Below are 19,653 nucleotides of genomic sequence, written 5' to 3' on the forward strand. Positions count from 1 at the left end.
AGTTAAGGAACCTCTTTGAACTTGTTTCCTTCTTTGTTAAATGAATGGTTGACCTCTAAGGTACCTTCCAGCTCTATCTTATGGAGTATCTTATGAGTTACATGACCTCGAGGTCTCTTCCAGCTTTGGCCTACGATTTTATAACTTCTACCCACTGTGATCTTCCCTCTTTAAACCCCTGAAAGGCAGAGTCTATCTTATCTTAATAGCCCCACAGCTAAGCACAAATAAGTCATTTAACAAATGTTTTGTTGACTGTATATTTGGACTGCAATCTCCAGGATTTCTACTTTCAAAACCTTCTGGAATCCCTTTCTTCTTCTAAATGAATTCCCAAGAAATTTTCCATTGGCCAGTTACTTATAATGTACAATGAACGTGATTTTCAAAAGAACATTTAAAATCTTCCTTGGAGCTGATCGTCCATAGAATCAATTACCTGCGTGACCTTGGACCAGTCACTAAATCGCTCAGTCTTAATTTCCCCTTCTGTGAAATCAGAGGGTTGGGTTAAGTGTTCTCAAAAATTCCTTACAGTTCTTAAAATCCTCTTCTATGAAGAACAGTGCATTTAATTCATGAGGTTTTTATACCTCCCCAGCTTATAATGAAAATGTTCAGCCTACCGAATTTCTTTATTAAAAATCACGAAGCCAAGAAGTGGATTTTGGTTTGTGCCAAGCTAGCATTTACAGCTCTCCACTGTCAAGTCGGTTACATCACTTAACACAGAAATCCCAGTAATGCCTTGCAGCAGAGCTGAATCAAAAGAAGAGGAGGAGAAAAACTGGGAGCCAAAGGAGAAGGAGGGGGAGGGGGAGTTCGAGGTAAAACCATTCTGCCGAACTGGATAGGGGTGTAGCTCGGAGTGCTTCTCATTCTGATTGGCAGAAATGCAGAAAAGAGGCTGCGGCCTCCCCGGCGCAAGCTGGTTGACTCCCGACCAATAGACAAAGACTTAACTCAGCTCAGGGAAGGCGAGTCGCCCTGCAAGCCCGCAGTGAGCGGGTTAAGCTCCTCCTTAAGAGCTCATTCAGTAGGCAGCGGGCAGTGCTGTCTCCTACCGTGGTATTGGAAGCACTAGGCTCTGGCATCAGTCTCTCACTCTTCTTTGGATCTTGATAGAGCTGTTGCTGCTGAGTTCTGAGACCCTCCTACCCTCTCGGATTGTCAAGGGCTGAGTTTTTTTTCCCCTTGTCTCTTTCCCAGCTGGTTCATTCCTTTTGGCACTCTTTCCTCTCTTTTTTGGAATCCAGTTTCTGGTCACAAGATATGGCCACAAAGATCGACAAAGAAGCTTGCCGGGAGGCGTACAATCTCGTACGGGATGATAGCACAAATGTCATCTGGTAAGCTTCAGCGTACTTGTCTGGTTCCCCGATTTCCTTGGCCAAAGAGCTTCAGAGCTGCACGAAATGCAGTTCAGCCCCAGCGGCAGCTGCCCTCCTGCCGTTAGGCGGAGGTGAACTTGTAATTGATTTTACAGTAGTGAGTTGATCCCGGCCTCTCCACCCAATAAAAAAAAGGGGGGGTGTGAATGGATGGGTGGCTGGATCGTCTGAACCATTTTCAGGTAGTAAACGGGTTTAGGTAAAGAAACAGCCTTTTAAGTCCTCCCATCCAATACATTTTTTTTTAAAAGCCAATGCTCCGTTTTTGCTTTGGTTTTGATGACCTCTTACCTCTTGGAAGCTTGTCACCTTTCAGATCCAAATGTTTGTTTTTTTGTTTTTTCTCACTTTCGTCCTGAAGGGTGACTTTTAAGTACGACGGGTCCACCATTGTGCCTGGAGAACAGGGAACCGAGTACCAATCCTTTATCCAGGAATGCACAGGTAAGCGCACGCCAGCACCGCGTTTCCATCGCGCACCAGCAAGTGCATTTATTCCTGCGTGTTGTGAGTTGCTTGTGCAAACTCGGAATGCGCTCATTTTCCGGATCTCAGCCCCTCGGGTGGCGGCGGAGGGCCTGGATGCGAATATTCTTACTATCATCTCTCTAGAAGTAGGCAGTGGTTCGAACACCTTTGCGAGACTAGTGACTCAGGACTCCCTACCCCAGCGCAGCCTCTCCTTGGCATAGGGTTCACATTACTGCAGGCTAAGAGTCACTTTTGTAACTGGGCAAGGCAGTCCCATTGTCTTTCTCTACTTAAGGTATTCGTTTCCATTCATCCTTTCTCAACTTGTACCATCAGAGAAATTTACGTAGTGTCGTGACACCTGCGCAGATTACTTAGAATTTACAAAGCCCTGACTTCAAAAGTTGCTGTTTCTTTTGTTTTGCCATCAAAACCTCAGTTGGACAGGGTTAGGGTAAATGCGTCAAACACCTTTCCTGGTCTTGGAAACTCTTCAGTGGAGGGTGAGGTTAGAGTGTTCTCTTTCTCCCATTGGATTGTGAGTTCCTTGGGGGCAGGGATTGTCTTTTGCTTCTCTTTGTATCCACAGAGCCTAGCACAATAGTACCTGGTACATAGTAGGCTTAATAAATATTTATTAATTGACTGATTGCTGAAGTCTGGAGTTCTAGCCCTAAAAGACTTTGCAGGCTATCGATCGGTTAACGATATTTCTGCCCTGGGTAGTTGGTTTCAGGTCTTAGAGTTGGTATCCGATAGCCTTCCATTCTCAAGGGCAGTTCTATTGGAGCATGAGCTTTGGTGGGTCCTACCACCATGGAAAGGCATCGGCCCAACCACAGCCTGTATTAGCAGACACCCACCCACTCCCCACCTTACTTTAGCTTAGAGAGATCCATCTTCTCAGTGTTGGCTGCTAAGAATTGATATACTAGGAAGAGCTGCTTCCCTGGGAGGGAGGGAGTAGACATTGGGGAAAATGCAGTTCCTTAAAGTTTCCAAGTGTTATAATCGAATCTGAAATGTCTCCTGGGATTATGCCTCTGAACATATGTCTAGTTTCTCCCAGGGTGGTGGAGTCTTCTTCCCCTCCAATTCAGAATCTGAAACATAGGTTGTTAACTCTGCAGCCGGTGGAATGGATCTAACCTCAGAGTATGAACTGGAGAATTTTTCTTTCTTTCTTTGGTGGTTTAACAAATCACAGGTAAACTCAGAAATATTTTGGGGATGTGCCAACCCAGCACATACTGAAGATCACGTTTCTCACCCTTGAACTTTGGGAGCTCCTGCATGAGCTCAGGAAGCCGTCTCATCTGAAAACTGTTCAGCCATTAACCAGCCCCTGGAGGAAAAAATATAAAACACCCCCAAACAAAAGCTGGACTGGTGGTAACCATAAGATTTGTTCTCCAGGACAAATTGGAGAAAGTAACAATGGATGAAAGGGGATCACTTAAAATTTTTTAAATTAAAGTTTCTAGTTCTTATACTCTTTCCACAGGATGGCTGCCAGACTATCCCTTCTCTTGCCTCCCCCTCCCCTTCTTCGTTTTGATTGGGAGGGAGATGGCCTTTTGCTAACTTTCCTCACTCTTGTGGCAGTGGTGCTGAGCAACACCGAGTTGTCAGCTAAAAATGTTTCCTAGGCTGTTGCTTGCTGAGCCTTACAAGTGACAAGAAGAACAAAAAAAAAAACCCAATCTGCCTCAGAAAGGGTTTGCTTTTGCTCCCTAAACCATCTGTCACCCTAGTGAGAGTTAGTTCCAGCTTTCCCTCACTCAGCCTTAAGACCATCTCCCCTCCCACACCCACACCCCTGGGCAGTGTTTGGATTCACTTTCGTTAATCTCTGTGATGCTCTATGTTACAGCTTTATCAGAGGTTCAGAAGCCTCCGCATGGTCCTTATCCAATTGTTGGCCACTTACAAACTAGACGAGTCTCTTCCTGGCACATTTCACAGTCAAGTGTAGTATTTTGTAACTAGCCAGTACTCATTTAGGCTCCATTTAACCTTCACTACCCCTGGGAGGGTAGGTGATGCTAGCATCATCTCTGTTTTACAGATGAGGAAACCAAGGCCCAGGAAATGTAATTTGCCCAAGGTTTCACAGGGGGTAAAAGGCAGAACCAGGACTTGAAACCACATCCTTAGCTTCTTCCTCTTTCTATGACACCCCACAAAGTAGGAACCTCTGAAGTCTTGGTTCTGAAATAGACCAGAAAACCTGTGATTACACAGATGGGGAAACCTGCATATCTGGCCGTCAGGGTTATTTAGTTGTGAGCTCATCCACAAAGACAGTACCATAGAGTCAGAGACCACATAGCAACTGTTCTGTCTCTCCTCTTGGGACACACCTTTATGATGTGAGCTGGCTCCAGAACCCTGAATTCCTGCAAATGAAGGTGTGTAATGGGAGGGGGGGGCACCACAGGTCTTCACTTGGATCAATATCCCTGGAGAAGAAAACAGGGGAAGGGAAAGGTAGGAACTTTGGTGCGTGAAATGCTTTGAATTGTTCCATTCAATCAACATGAATAAACATTTTTGGGGGTGGGGTGAGATAATCTGGGTTAAGTGACTTGCCCAGGGTCACACAACTAGTAAGTGTCAAGTGTCTGAGGCCGGATTTGAACTCAGGTCCTCCTGACTCTAAGGCTAGAGCTCTGTCCACTGCACCACCTAGCTGCCCCATGAACAAGCATTTTTCTGCTATGTATCTGTTAACATACTAAAACTCAGAATAGCAAGACCCCAAATAACCAAACTCCGAAATAGCCAACAAAGTTTTTTCCCCCCTTGGGATTGGGGTAAAGGCTTACTATATTCTAATACTCTAAAAATGAGGCAACTTTTAGGATATGTTTTTAGGTTTAAGAGAAAAATCAACAGAAATATCTGGTACCTCTCAAAAATCCTAAAGGTACAATTATGGTGGGTAGGAAGAGAGCCTTCACCAATTGAAGTCTGAAAGTTAATGTCTTAGAGAGTTGCCCAAAATAGAGGAGTCAAACATGGGGCAGAACACTCTTCAGAGGGGCCCCAACTAGATTCAAATGTAATTCAGAAATATGTAAGGAAAAAAATGCAATAAAACATAGATAATACTACATTTGCAAATTAAGTCAATAAAACCTTTCCCTATTTAAATGTGAGCTCCTTGAGAGCCAGGACTGTCTTACTTTTGTATTTGAATTTCCAATGCTTAGCACATTGTAAGCACTTATTATTTATTAGGCCTTAATAAAGGCTTTATTCAGTCAAAGAAAATTAAGTCAATGTTAAAACCTACAGGGATCTTTGTGTAGCCTTGATTTGGCCCCTATTTCTACTTGAGTTTGACGCCATCAGCCTAGAATGCTAAGGTGTAGGGACTTGTTTGTGATCACATAAGCAGGATGTATGAGAGGTATGCCTTAAACTCAGGTCTTCCTGGTATCCGGGCTGTTCTTTGTTCACTATGACATACGGTCTCGTATTTGGATATGGTTTATAATTAATTTGGGAAAACATGAGTGGAGAATTTCAAAGGACACCATTCTTATCTTCTACAGACTTAAGAACTGATATCATTATCAGCAGCAGCAAGACTGAGCTGTAGAGACTAATGTGGAAATATGTTTATGTGATTGCGCATGTCTAACCTATATCAGATTGCTTGCTGTCTTGGGGAGGGGGGAAGGTAGGGAGGGAGGGAGAAAAAATTGGAAACTCAAAATCTTATAAAAAATGAATATTGAAAACTATCTTTATGTGTAATTGGAAAAAAAAATAAAATGCTATTTACCAAAAATAAATAAATAAGTAAAGACTGAGTCATAGAATAATTTGTGAGGAGCAAGAAAGCAACTTCCTTCTTCCCCCTACCACTCACGCCAAGGTCAAAGTATACTTTTCCCCATTGGCCTTACCTGAAATTTCACCATTTTGAGACATTTCTTGGGGTCTCAAAGGCTTATTAGTCTTTTGAGATCCCTTTAATAGAATGAGAATATCATAAGCCTGTCACTGCATAGTACATGATAGATATTTTATCAGTGTTCAATGAACTGATAACTGAATGTTATCAACTGACCCCTTGGCTGAAGACCTTGAAGTAATATGACCTAGGACCAAGGGCAGGGAGAAGGCTAAAATCTGATTTCAGTACTGCCTAGGTTAGTTTCTGATAAAATATTATGGGGGATTTTTTTCCTTTTTCTGACATGACCTACAACTGAATTATTGTGGGGAGACTCCTTGGCATGGATATGCTCTCCACCAACTCCAATAGGCAACTCTCTATAGTTTATGATTTTAGAGAGTTGTCTGGGGGTATCAGAAGGTCAAATGACTTACCCATCGCCACACAGTATGTGGTAGAGGGAGAAACTGAAACCAGGTCTTCTTGACTTTAAGGCCAGTTACTATTGGATTATTGGATTGTAGATTTAAATCTAGAAGGGACTTTTAGGGAGCTTCTAGTTCACCCTACCCCCTTCCTTCACAAATGAGGAAAGAGGCTGAGAAGGTCTAGCACTCTTTCTATTTTTAATATATCTAGGATTTCTTTCTTTTCCAGAAATCTAGATGAGGCTTCTTTTTGCTTAGTTACATTTTAATTTATCATCCTGATCTTAAAAAAAAAACCCACCCCAATACATTTAAATACCTGAGTGCAGGATATTTAATGAATAATGAATGCCCTGGCATGGGTCTCATGGTCCATTGCTTTCGTTTTCTAGCTCTATTGAGCATGGGTTGGTAGCATCATAGTCACAGAATTTGGAACCGGAAGGAATCTTAGAACATAGAATGTTAGAGCTAGAAAGGGACCTTAGAGATCATCATGTGTAATCTCTTCATTTTACAGGTGAAGAATCTGAGCCCCAGAGAATGAGAGTGACTTGTGAATGTTACTTAGTTATCTACTGACAGTCAGGGTAAAACTCAGACTTGGGCTCATTAACTTTTACCACACAGAAAGATAACTCAAGGCAATGAGTAAAATCTACTCAGGTGAGGTACATCTTGCACCACTCCTCAACCACTAGGAGAAGACTATAAACCCTTTGGGAACAGAGGATGATTTTTCACTTTGTCTTTTCTAGGGTGTTGAATAAAATAACCTCTTTTTAAAATTAACAGATTTTTTAAAAATCACCCCAAATTTTCCCAGTATCCTTCCCCCTCCCAGAGAGCTGTCTCATATAACAAGTAATATTTTTTTAAATAAAGCAGGAAAAAAATAAACAAAATGCATGCCCCAAATCTGGGGAAATGGGCAGTATACCATACCCATGGACCTCCCACCTCTGCAAAGGAGTGAGGTGGGAGTAGCTTCTCATTTTTCTTCTTTGGAGCCATGCTTATTCCTTGTAATTTTGTAATATTCACTGTTCATTGTTCTGTGGTTGTACTTTCACTTGACATTTTTGCAGTCATTTATACATTGTTTTCTTGGCTCCACATACTTCACTCCACATCTGTTCATGTAAATCTTTGCAGGCTTTTCTGTATTCATCATGCTCATTGTTTCTTATAGCATAGTAATATTCCCTTACATTCATGGACTACATTTGATTTAGCCATTCCCCAATCCATGAGCACTTACTTTCTTTCCAATTCTTTGCTAACATAAATATCTGCTTTAAATGTTTTGATACGGATCCTTTCTTCTTAGCAATGATCTCCTTGGGAATATAAGTCTAGCAGCAGAATTTCAGGGCCAAAGGGCATGGATAGTTTTGTCATTTTATTTGCATAATTCCAAACTGTTTTCCAGAATGGTTGTATTGAATCTCAGCTCCATCGACATGCATTAAACTCATAATAATAAATACTTGTTGGATAAACTTATATAGAAGATTTAACTGGAAGGGGTTTGAGAGAAAATGGTGATGATGATAGTAGCTAGTATTTATACAGCAGCTACTTTTTGCCAGGCGCTGTACTAAACATTTTAGAATCTAGTAATCATACTCAATTTTTTTGAATGGATCATTATCCGTTACTTTATGCATTTGTATATGTTAAGTACTTTCTGGTGGGTCTGTGTCAATTGAGGTAACACTAATTTCATGGCACCTCTCATTGGCTGCCGGTCTAGGTAACCTTTCCTGGTGTCTGAGGATGATACCATACATCTCATGCATAGACTTTACCACAGCAGTCTTTCCACCCACTACTCTTGGCTGACCTTACTCAAATGAGGGACTTTGTAGGCTTCATAGAATTTAGAAGTGGGGTGGACCTTAGAAAACCCTTAGTCCTATTTACTCATTATATGTGGGTGAGGAAACAGGGCCAGAGAAGGAAAGTGACTTGAAAGTAGCAATAATAGGGGGCAGCTAGGTGGCACAGTAAATAGAGCACCAGCCCTGAAGTCAGGAGGACCTAAATTCAAATCTGGCCTCAGACCAAACACTTGACACTTACTAGCTGTGTGACCCTGGGCAAGTCACTTAACCCCAATTGCCTAAAAAGGAAAAAAAAAAAGTAGCAATAATAATAGCTAGCATTTATATAGTACCTACTATGTGCCAGTCATTGTACTAAGTGCTGTGCAAATATTATTTCATTTGATCCTTGCAACTCTGAAATGCAGCTGCTATTATAGCCTCACTTTACAGTTAAGGAAACTGAGACAGACAGGTTCAATGATTTGGCCAAGGTTACACACAGCTAGGGAATATCTGAGGCTGCATTTGAACTCAGGTCTTCCTGAGTCCAGACCTGGCACTCTATCCACTGCGCCACCTAGTGACCTAGTTAGCAGAACTAGAATTTGAACCCAGTTCTTCTGATTCTAAAACCAATGCTCTTTCTACAATCCCCATTTCTTTCCATGCTTCAAGGTCAATGATATCATTCTGTGACTTTCTCCTCTATATCTCAGGTGGTTTGACCCAAAAAATCTACCCTGTGACTAAACTCTGGTAAGGAATCATCAGTATGTAACTAAGCTGGTCTTCAGATGGCAGTCACAGTCCCTTCAGTCCTTTACCCTCAGCTTTGTTAGCTTGGCAGGATCTTCCAGAGCTTTGACTCCTAGCCTTTGAGAACTCAATTCTGTGCCACAGTGAAACATCTCTGTCTGTCTGTCTGTCTCCCTCTCTCTTTTTTCTCTCTCTCTCCCCTTCCCCTCTTCTCTTCTCTTCTCTTCCCTTCTCTTCTCTTCCCTTCTCTTCTCTTCTCTTCTCTTCTTCTCTTCTCTTCTCTTCTCTTCTCTTCTCTTCTCTTCTCTTCTCTTCTCTTCTCTTCTCTTCTCTTCTCTTCTCTTCTCTTCTCTTCTCTTCTCTCTATGCATCTATCTACCTATCTCTCAGATAGGTAGGCATTGTGGCATATCCTATAGAAAGCTGCTCTTGAAGCCAGGAAGATTTGGGTTCAGGTCCTACCCTTGACACATTCTGGCCACATGACCCTGGGCAAGTCACAACCTCTTGCTGCTCTAGGCGACTCTCTTTAGACTATTAAGTTGCAGACTAGGTGTTGATCTGCATTGGTTGAGGGAATTTCCTTAAAAGGAAGTTCTTTTTATCAATGAAATCACAATCCTAATACACACACACACACACACCCCCTAGTAGTGACTGATCTGCCTCTCTTTACATCTACTTTTTTGAAATCCTTACTTTGGCATAAGGCCCAGGAGTTTGGGGCCCCTCCTAGGTCTTTAATTACAGGAATACTTTATTTATCTGATACTGTTGGAATATAGTATTTGTTGTAAATGAATTTTCCAGCTGCCAGAAGCCTTACCTTTCAAATGACCAGACTTTTTAAAAAATATAGTTTTTAGGGAAATCTTTCTAACATGTAGTAGGTGCTTCCTAGTTTTCTAAAGATTATCTTGGATATCATTCAGTTTTTCATTTGGCTCAAAGTTTGCTAGCTGCTATCCATGCACACATAGTGGAAGGTCTACAAGGCACTTTCCATCTGCTATCTCACTTATTCCTCATAGTAGCCCTGTGAAATAGGCACTATTTTATAGTTAAGGAAACTGAGGTTCATTCTGTTAAAGGAAAACCTGGGCTCAGAGTTTAAGGATTCCAGGTTCAATGTTCTATCTACTATCCCAGAACCAGGACTTAAAGAGACCTGGGGGGAGAGAGAGAGAGAGAGAGAGAGAGAGAGAGAGAGAGAGAGAGAGAGAGAGAGAGAGAGAGAGAGAGAGAGAGAGAGAGAGAGAGAGAGAAAGAGAGAGAGAGAGAGAGAGAGAGAGAGAGAGAGAGAGGAAAGAGAGAGAGAGAGAGAGAGAGAGAGAGAGAGAGAGAGAGAGAAAAGAAGAAGAAGAAGAAGAAGAAGAAGAGAAGAGAATGAGAAAAAAGAGAGAGAGGAGGGGGAGGGAGAGAGAAGAGAAGAGAATGAGAGAGAGAGAGAGAGAGAGAGAGAGAGAGAGAGAGAGAGAGAGAAAGAGAGAGAGACAGAGAGAGAGAGGGAGAGAGATGAGATCTAGTCCTAACTTGGTCACTAACTTGTATGCCTTTGGACAAGTCATTCCCTTTCTCCTCTACAGCTTCTTGGTGCCACAGGTAAGAGTTAGGTGGAACGGGTAGACACAGAAGGTGGAAAGAAACCCTGAAAAGGGCTCAGCTGCCCTCACACCAGAGGTACTAGTCTTCCCTGAACACACCCTACGCCCCCATTGGAGAAGGTGCTGTGATCTATGAGCAAAGCAGAATCGAAGCAGCTCAAAAGAAATGAGAGATGTGCAAATTTAGAGAATCCACCCAAATGTTCACATGGACTATTTGTGTCCGACCTGTGGTAGAGCATCTGAGCTTGTATTGGTCTGCTCAGCCACAGTAGGACACACTATGACTTGACTCTAGCATAGTGATGTCATTTGGGTCCTGTTCCGGAACAAAGCGCAAAAACCAACCAACCCTCTCTCTTCAGTCCTGCTTCAGACACTAGCTGTGTCACCATGAGCAAGCCTTGGTTTCCTTATTTGTAAAATGAGAAGTATAGCTTGGATGGCTTTTATTATCCCTAGTGCCTGGTACATAGTAAGCACTTAATAAATGCTTATTGATTGAATGATTGATTAAACTTAGGATCCTAAGACTGTTTAGTTTCGTCATTTGGGAAATGAGTGAGTTGGACTGTATAATAAGAGCTAGCATTTATGTGGTGTTTAAAGTTTGCAAGACACTTTAAGTATTTTATCTCAGAGAGAAGAACGTTTTTTGTTATATGCCCTTGGGCAAATCAATTCCTTTCTCTGGGCTTCAAGTTTCTCTGGTCTATAAAATGAGGGGTCGAACTGGACATACTTTCAAGCTATCAAAACTCTAACTTTCTTGGGTTTTATGATGCTGTAATATACCAATTCCCTCAGGGGCTGCTGAAGTCTTGGGGGGGAGGGAAGCCAGTAAGCATTCATATACTGCCTATTATGGCTCAGGCACTGTGCTGAGTGCTTAGTAGAAATGCATGTTTAATGAGGAGACATTGGACTATGCTTTCCTTATCCTATTATTTCTCTTCGGTCCCATTCCTCAATACTCACCCCTGCCTCACCTGCTCCTAATTTTCCCTTTTATTTTCCTTGTATTTATCTGTATGACCCGAGAGTAACTTTAGACCCCTCCCATGGAGGAAAGCAAACGACACAGAGATGCCTGTTTGGCTAACTTCCTGATTTGTGGCTATATTCCATACAGCTGAAGTCAAAGGAAGTTGTGACCTCCTGATAAATGGGGTGTTAACTGTACATCCCTATGATATCCTCTTCTGGGAAATCCTTAGGAGACCACTGTATAAATGATGGAATGACCCCAAATTAGGTCGTTAGAGAACTACCATATTGAATGTGCAGCCTCATTCACAATTTAAGGAGAAATAACTTATTGCTTAAAAATGGAAAGGCATAGAATCAACAACATGGGATGTACCCCCCGTAACTTCCCTTTAATGGCCTCAAACTTCTCAGGAAAAATCAGGCTCCCTATTTTAATACCGATATTTTACTGGTGGTTGTGTAGCGCAATGGTCTCCAAAGAACAGAAATTAATGGGTCAAGTCAACAAGCATTTATAAAGCACCTACTATGTACAAAGTAGGCGTGTGATCCTGGGCAAGTCACTTAACCTCTGCCTCAGTTTCCTCATCTGCAAAATGGGGATAATAATAAAGCCCCTATCTTACAGGGTTGCTGTGAGGATCAAATAAGATGATATTCATAAAGTGCTTTGCAAACTTTAAAGCACCATATAAATTTAGTTATTGTTATTATTATCATTATTATTATTATTGTTACAGTTGAGATTGCTTCCTCCAGAGGTTTTTTTCCTTCCTTATCTGCCCTTGTCTGATCTTTACCCATCCCAGAGGGCTCCTGAGATAGTCTTAAGCCTAGGCAAGTGAACTTTCTTGTGATTTTGTTCTAGCTTTCAATATAATTAGATCATTAGCATTTTCAAAGGGATCTTGAGGTCATCTAAACCAACATTCCCTCTCCTCCCCCTCCCCAATAGTATAGTCTATAGAGGAAGATTCTAAAACTCAGAGAGATGAAGTGGCTTGGGGGGGGTCATACAGCTAGTTAGAAGCAGAACTGAAACCAGAATGGTACCCTATTCCACCGATTTTCAAACTTTTTTGATCATATTCCCTTATCAGTAAATTGATTTTTTTCCCCTGGTGTGCTGGGAGGAGTTAGGTTATAGCCCCTCCCCCACCATACTTTCAGGGGCTGATCCAGGACTCAGAAGGAGGAAAGCTGGGAGCTTGTACTGAGGCTAGAATGGAGGCTGACGGGTTGGATGAACAGTCCCTTTGATAGCTGAAGGCTAGGTGTGCTTTCGTTGGAGACTAGCCCCATGGCTGACTACCTCTGGGAGGCTGAGATGCAGTCGATCTATAACCCTAGATTACATACTCCCTCGGGTCATCATGACAGCAAGCCAGTCACTTAAAAACATTTTTTTTCACATAACACAAATCTATTTTCTCTCCCTCCCATTCCCCCTAACCTTATTGGGGAAAGAAAGAAAATACAAAACAAAGCTGCCGCCAAACAAAACAAATCCCTGAGCTGGCCACATCTCCAAACATACCTATGTGTGTGCATATATGCATGTGCGTATGTATGGGTGTGTGTATACACCCTGAGTCCATTAGCACTCTATCAGAAGGCAGGTGGCATGTTTCATCATCAGTCCTCTAGAACTGTGGTGTGGCCACCGGCTTTGGAGACTACTGCTCTACACCATAGGCATACAGCATGGCTTGGCCAAGAGAGAATTCTCTTTGGCCTTTTCCCTTCTCCTCAAGGGAAGCCCTGGTAGGGACCTCTGGGATCATTTACTGCAGTCCTCTAATTTTCCAGATAAGGAAATCAGGACTCAGAGAGATGAAGCAATTTGCCTCAGGTCCCAGATAGCACAGCCAAGTATTAGTTAGCATGGCTGAGATTAGGACAGTACTTTACGTCATAAGAATGCAGTCACCCCTGTACGTAAGGACCAAGGAGAAAGTTTGCCCTTTGTTTTTGGTAATGCTCAACTTCCTCCCTCTAGGCATATTTATCCACTGGAGGATCCTTTCACGTTCCCATTAGAATATAAGCTCCTTGAGGGTAAGGACTACATTTTTGCCTTTCTTGTATTCCTCAATGCTTAGCATAGTGCCTGGCGCAGAGTAGGCACTTAATAGATGCTTGTTGATGATAATGAGGAGCCCCTTACTAAATAGCTGTGGGAGTTGTTCAAACCCCAGTCTCTCGACTTGGCAGCCGGATATTTCTTCCCACAGGTTTGTGAGAAACCAGGCTGCCTCCTTCCTCTCTGTTACTGTCTCACCCTATCAACTTCATGAGGTCACCAGGGCAGATCCTCTTCTTCATAGCTGTCATTTAATATATAAGTGTAACTGTAAATGTGTTTCCTGTTTTCAGGATGAAGGAACTGAAACCCAGAGAAAGAAAGTGACTTACCCAAGATAACACAACTAATGAGGGGCAGAGGTTTCCTAGTCCAATGTTCTTATTCCATACAGTCTTTCCTAATTTTTCTAAACCTAGTTTGCTAATGAGATTACTTTTTAGGGGGCAGAGATCTCTCCATCTCTTCATGTTTCCCTCCATGTCTTCTATTTTCCTCATGCTCCTCAGCCTCTCTCTCTCTCTCTCCTCCTTTTTCCTCTTTCTTTGTCTCTGTTTCTCTCTTTCTGTTGCTCTGTCTGTCTTTGTGTGTCTCTGTCTCTCTCATATAACTTCTTAGATATGGGCTCCATCAACTCTTTACTTCCCTCTGGGTCCCAAATGAGGATCTTGGGTGTGTAGTTCTGGGAGGTCCTAGTCCCTGATGCAGCTAAAGATCCCTCTCCAATTGCTGAGCTGGCCCTAGGAAGCACTGACATCCTATCCCGGCTGAGGAAAGCAGCCCTGCTTGTGCTCCTGAGCTCCTGGTTCCCTGTATCTCTCTCAGCAGTATGCCTAGCTCTGTGCTGACGACTACTTAGTTTGGCGGCTGTGGGAAGCTGGGCTGATCTTTCCCAAGCATTTACTACATTATCCAAGGACTTAATTGTGATGCATTGGCTTTGCAGGCCCAAGCCTGTGGCTTTGGCTGGGGGGGCAGGATGCCAGGGGCTGCTTTCTGCAGATACTGGTAATACTTTGCTACTTAGTGTTTCTTGCCACCAGTATGCTTAGAAATCAGATGTTAATTGCCTGATTCTGTGCCAGGAAAATGGTTTTTTCCTCAAAAAGTAGGAAGTAGACATGATACTCATGTCTTTGGAATTCCGATTGCATCACTCCAGAACTCACATTGTTAATTCAGTCATTTGATGACACGTGGGTTTTCATGGTACACTTCAAACCACAAGTTTGCTGAGCTGAAGATTATAATAATTTTTTATTGGCAGGTAAGACTTGTGAACACAAAGGGGAGGAATTTTCCGGGACTCCTTTATATCAGAGTCAACAAAAACTACATCCTTAAAAGTATAATGTTCTCTGATCGATGTAAAGACAAGCAGAAAGTCTTATAAATGACCAAGCATTGTAGATTCCAGAGGACCAGTGACGATCCTTTTCTTCTCCCTCTATTGTACCTCACTCGGTGATGTCATCAGCCCCCATGGATTTAATTACAATCTCTGTGCTGATGAGCCCCAGTCTACTTTTACTGGCCCAATCTCTCTGCTGACCTCCAATCTCACATCTCCAGCTACCTTTCATGCATCTCAAACTGGATCTCCCATAGACAAGACATCTTAAATGAAAATCATTATCTTTCCCCCAAACCCTCCCTCTGTCCTACCTTCCCCTATTACTAGAAGGCAATACTTCCTTTCAGTCCCTTAGGCTCACAACCTAGGACTTATCCTGGACAGTTTTTCCTCATATCCAAGCTGTTACCAAGGCCTGCTGATTTCACCTTTGCAACATCTCTCAAATACACCTCCTTTCCACTGACACTACCCCTACCCTGGCACAGGCCCTCACATCCCTGCACCTGGATTATCGCAATAGTTTGCTGGTGGGTCTGCCAAACAAGTCTCTCTCCATTCCAGTCCATCCTTCATTCAGCCACCAAAGTGATTTTCCTAAAATGCAAGTCCGATCATGTCATTCCCTTACTCAATAAAATCCAGTGGCTTCCTGTTGCCTCCAGGATGAAATACAAAATCCTCTGGCGTTCAAAGTCCTTCATAACCTTGTCTCCTCTTAGGTCTCCCTCAACCAGATAGTACACTGAACGGAGAGGTGTGAAATAAGACATGAAGTGGGACCAGGCGGAGCAGAAAACTGACTCAGTTTATTCATCTGAGGGTACAGGATATATAGAGAAAATCTAGCCTAACTTCAAAGAGTCCTCCCCATGAAATATTCCCCAGAACATCTGCTGAGGACGTGACAACATAAATTTCCTCGTTATCAGGGTTCCTAGATTGGGTTGTAAATTCCAAGGTTTTCCCAGGCACCTTGGTGCCACCTGCATAGAGGAGTGAATGTGTAAATCTAAGGTTCAAAGAGTGAGAAGGAATGTCTCAGGAACCTCCTAATCAGGAAGGGATTGGAGAGCCGTATCTCTTAATCATTGAGCCCTTTCGGGTAAAAGCCTGGGAAGAGGTCAAGCTCTGCCTTGGATCTTAAACCCTTATCAGACTCTTAAGATCGGCCCTCTACACTCTTATGTTTCCAATCTTCTCACACCTTACTCCTCAACGTGTACTCTTCAATCCAGTGACACTGGTCTCTTGTCTGCTCCATGAATGATAGGATATTCCGTCTCTCAGATCGGGTCATTTTCTCTGCCTGTCTTCCATGCCTGGAATGCTCTACCTCCTCTTCCCCTGGCTTCCATTAAGTCTGAATTAAAATCCCACCTTCTATAGGAATCCTTCCCCAACCCCTCTTAATTCTAGTGCCTTCCTTCTTTCAACTACTTCCTATTTATCCTGTTTATGGCTTGTGTTGTATGTATTTGTTCACATGTTGTTTCCCCCAATAGATTGTAGACTCTTTGGGGACAAGGGCTGTCTTCTGCCTCTTTTATCAGGGACCAGGATCTCCCACAGCTCTACACCCAAACCCCTCATTTGGGACACAGAGGGAAGTAAAGAGTTGATAGAGCCCCTACCTAAGAAGCTATATGAGAGAGAAAGAGAAAAAAAGCAAGACCAAGAGATAGAGAAAGAGACAGAAAGACAGAGAGAGACACAGAGACAGAAAGGCAGAGACAGGTGCAGGTGGAGGTGTGTATTTTTTGGACATGGCCAACATGGGGATGTTTTGCTTGAATTATTATTTGTTCAAAGGGTTGCTTTTTTCTTTTTCTTTCTTGGGAGAGAAATGGGGGCTATGAATGAGGTAGCTGAGGAAAGAAAAGGATGAAAAAATCATGAAAGAAAAGACAGTCGTTGAAGCATTTTTAAAAAATGCAACGCTGAGAGTGGATGGCTAAAAAGAATCCCAAACAGGCAGGATGACTTTGCAAGTTACAGGTTGAATTTGTTAGATGGTTTCAAAGAAAAGCAGGCTCTACATGATAGAGAAGTTTCATGTATAATCCTCTTGTTTTACATTGTATGTGGAAATGTTCATTTTATTTCTTAAGTTCGGAATAAAAAATAATTTAAAAATTAATAATATTGACTTTTGCAATCATACAGCAGAAGGACTATTCATAGACCAAGCTGGGAGATTATAAATACCCAGACATAGTAGAGCTTGGACAGCCTTTAGTCCACTCTTCTCATTTTACAGGTGGGGAAACTGAGGCCACACTGACAGTTTATGGCAAACCAGGGCTTAGAACCTGGGCATCCTGTTGGCTAATCCACTGATCTTATAATTCTCCTGATGTGGTCTTCTTTTCTTTTCAAGTCAAGGCAGCAGCTGTTTGAGAGTCACTGGCCTCATCCTTCCATTAACCTCATTCTACTTTGGGGAGAGTGGAAAGAGCTCTACGTTGGAAACAAAGACTGTGGTTCTAGCACCAAACCTGTCTCTACCAAACAGAGCAGACTGAGCCAAGTGACTGTAAACCTCTTTTCATGTCAATTTCCTCAGCTATAAAATGGGAAATAAACAAATAGCTGTTGTTGCAGTTTGTTTGGAGGATCAAAAAAAGATGGTGCAAGAAAGCTGGGCGTGGGGGTTGGGGCTTGGTTGATTGCGGCTGCTTTTCTTGGCTATCCGTGGTGCCTTTCCTAGCTTTTACTGGGTTGTGCTTGTTTGCACTTCTAGTGGGAGGCCTTCTTGCAGCGCAATAGTCGACCTTGTGGGTGTTGCAGTGGGTCATATAACCGAGGCTCAAAAAAGTCTTATCAACTATAAAGCGCTATAGAAATATGAGATAATATGCTAACTGGTCATTCTTATCTATAGCTAGGTCTCAATTCAAATAATGAATTCTTGGAGTGGTCTCCTATTCAAATTCACCTCATTTCTGATTAAGCCTTAATCACTGAATGGGTGTTGCCTCAGTTAAACTGAAACCTGAGACCTTAGCTTGAAAAGGCTAAGGTCCCCTATTGCAGCTTGGGCCATCTCCATTTGTCCTGATCTATATCTGACCGCTTGACCCAGATGCTTCCAGAGAAGAAAGTGAGGCTGGTGACTTTGCTCTGCTCTCCCTCACTTAAATCCCATTCATTTGCATGCCATGGCATCACCTCTCTGATAACACGGTCCTCTTCGGGAAGGAAGAACAAACAACGACAACTACTTTGAAGTTATACTTATGTAAAATATGGTCATTGGTTCCAGTCCAGTGGAAACAGGTAGTATGAATTCAAATAATGCAGCCACTTCAGGGCATTCGTTATTCACCCTAATGTGAATCTAGCTACATGTGTTTAAGCAGGTAAGCTACTAAGAAATATTTTGTCAGGGTAGCACGTTGGATTTAGAGCCAAAGTAAAACCACAGGGTTGGACTAGATCCCTTCCAATCTAATTCCGAGACCTGGGTTCAAGTGGTCACTGTTACTTATTCTGTTTACTTCGCCATCTTGGCTCCCAGAAATGTGCTTGTTCTCTTATATGATGTGGGACAGGTCACTTAACCTCTCAGACCAGTTTTTAGCAGAATAACGGAGTAGATATCCTTGAAGTATCAATGATATCAATCACAGAGCAGTGAATAGAGCTTCTTCCTGCTTCAGGAAGACCTGGGTTTGAATCCTTCCTCATGTACTGGCTGTGTGACCTTGGGCAAATCAGCTTCCCTGAGCCTGATTCTTCCTGCTATAAAATAAAATATTTGGAATTGACCTCTGAAATCCCTTCCAACTCTAACAGTCAGTATAATTTTAATTTTTAAAGAATTAAATAATTTTGGAGTTTTGGTTAATCTAGACAAACTTTCCCTTTTGTTAGTCTGAATTGGTTAAGGTTTTAGTGCAATTTTGAAATTTCAGATCTGGTCAGGACCTTAACAGTCATCTAGTCTGTACTCTTCATTTTACAGATGAGGAAACTGAGGCAAACTGGATTAAGTGACTTGCCCAGGGTCACACAGCTAGTAAGTGTCTGAGGCTGAGTTTGAACACAGATTTTCTGACTTGAGTTTCTTTGCTTCTTTCTACTATACCGTGGTCCCTTTGTGCTTATTATTCGGGATATTGTAGAAAGGAAAGCTAGATAGTCACAAGCTGGGCTAGATTACCTTCTGATTCCAGCCCTCTTATTTCTTGTATCTTTGCCTGGAGTTCAGCCCAGCCAGTAAAACAGAAAACAATATTAATCCGTCTTTGAAAAGAGTTCATCACATCCCATTTTCAACTCCAGGCCACACATGTCCCTATTATCCTTTCCCTTCCTTCTTCTATTTCTTCTCTCTACCCCTCTTTACCCCAGCCACAACATCACCCCCACAAATCCTTTTTCCTCTTTCTTCATAAAAGAACATTTCTCTCTCTCTTTTGCACTCCTTCCCTGCTCCCACCGCCCCCTCTCAAATATTTGCCTTCTCACACTCCTATGTCACTACATCATCAGACACCGGAAATCAGCCAGCTGGCTCTGGGACTCTGGGCTTCTCATGACAGAGCAATTTTGTTCAGTCTTCACAGGATGTTAGGATTTCCCTCTTGTGAGTCTGTGTGAAAGGGACATAGGAGCCAGGCCATTCAATAGAAGCTGATGGCTCATTTTTATTTCCCTCTCTCTGTAAAACATATTTGTTATTTTTAAATTTTTCTTTGGGTAATGCAGTTTTTGCCAGCCACTAACTCCCTGTGAGCTAGCTAGGTTGGGGACTCCTTATCCTCGTCCTCTCCTTTCCTCCTCCCCCTCCCCTCTCCGGACCCCCGCCCCATTTATATCGGCATCTTCTATC

At 42.5% G+C, this 19,653-nt stretch overlaps 1 protein-coding gene across 1 annotated transcript in view; it reads left to right on the plus strand.

Moving 5' to 3' along the window:
* Positions 1 to 979: 979 nt before the first annotated feature.
* COTL1 (coactosin like F-actin binding protein 1) overlaps positions 980 to 19,653 on the plus strand; it is a 62,849-nt gene continuing 44,175 nt past the window's right edge. The window contains exons 1-2 of the mRNA XM_020989254.2: positions 980 to 1,349; positions 1,753 to 1,835. Coding sequence (XP_020844913.1) covers positions 1,273 to 1,349; positions 1,753 to 1,835 — 160 coding nt within the window. The 5' untranslated portion in view covers positions 980 to 1,272. The remainder of the gene's footprint in view (positions 1,350 to 1,752; positions 1,836 to 19,653) is intronic.

The sequence above is a fragment of the Phascolarctos cinereus genome, unplaced genomic scaffold (assembly GCF_003287225.1).
Source record: "Phascolarctos cinereus isolate Bilbo 61053 unplaced genomic scaffold, phaCin_HiC Scaffold_2;HRSCAF=192, whole genome shotgun sequence".
Taxonomy (NCBI): Eukaryota; Metazoa; Chordata; class Mammalia; order Diprotodontia; family Phascolarctidae; genus Phascolarctos; species Phascolarctos cinereus.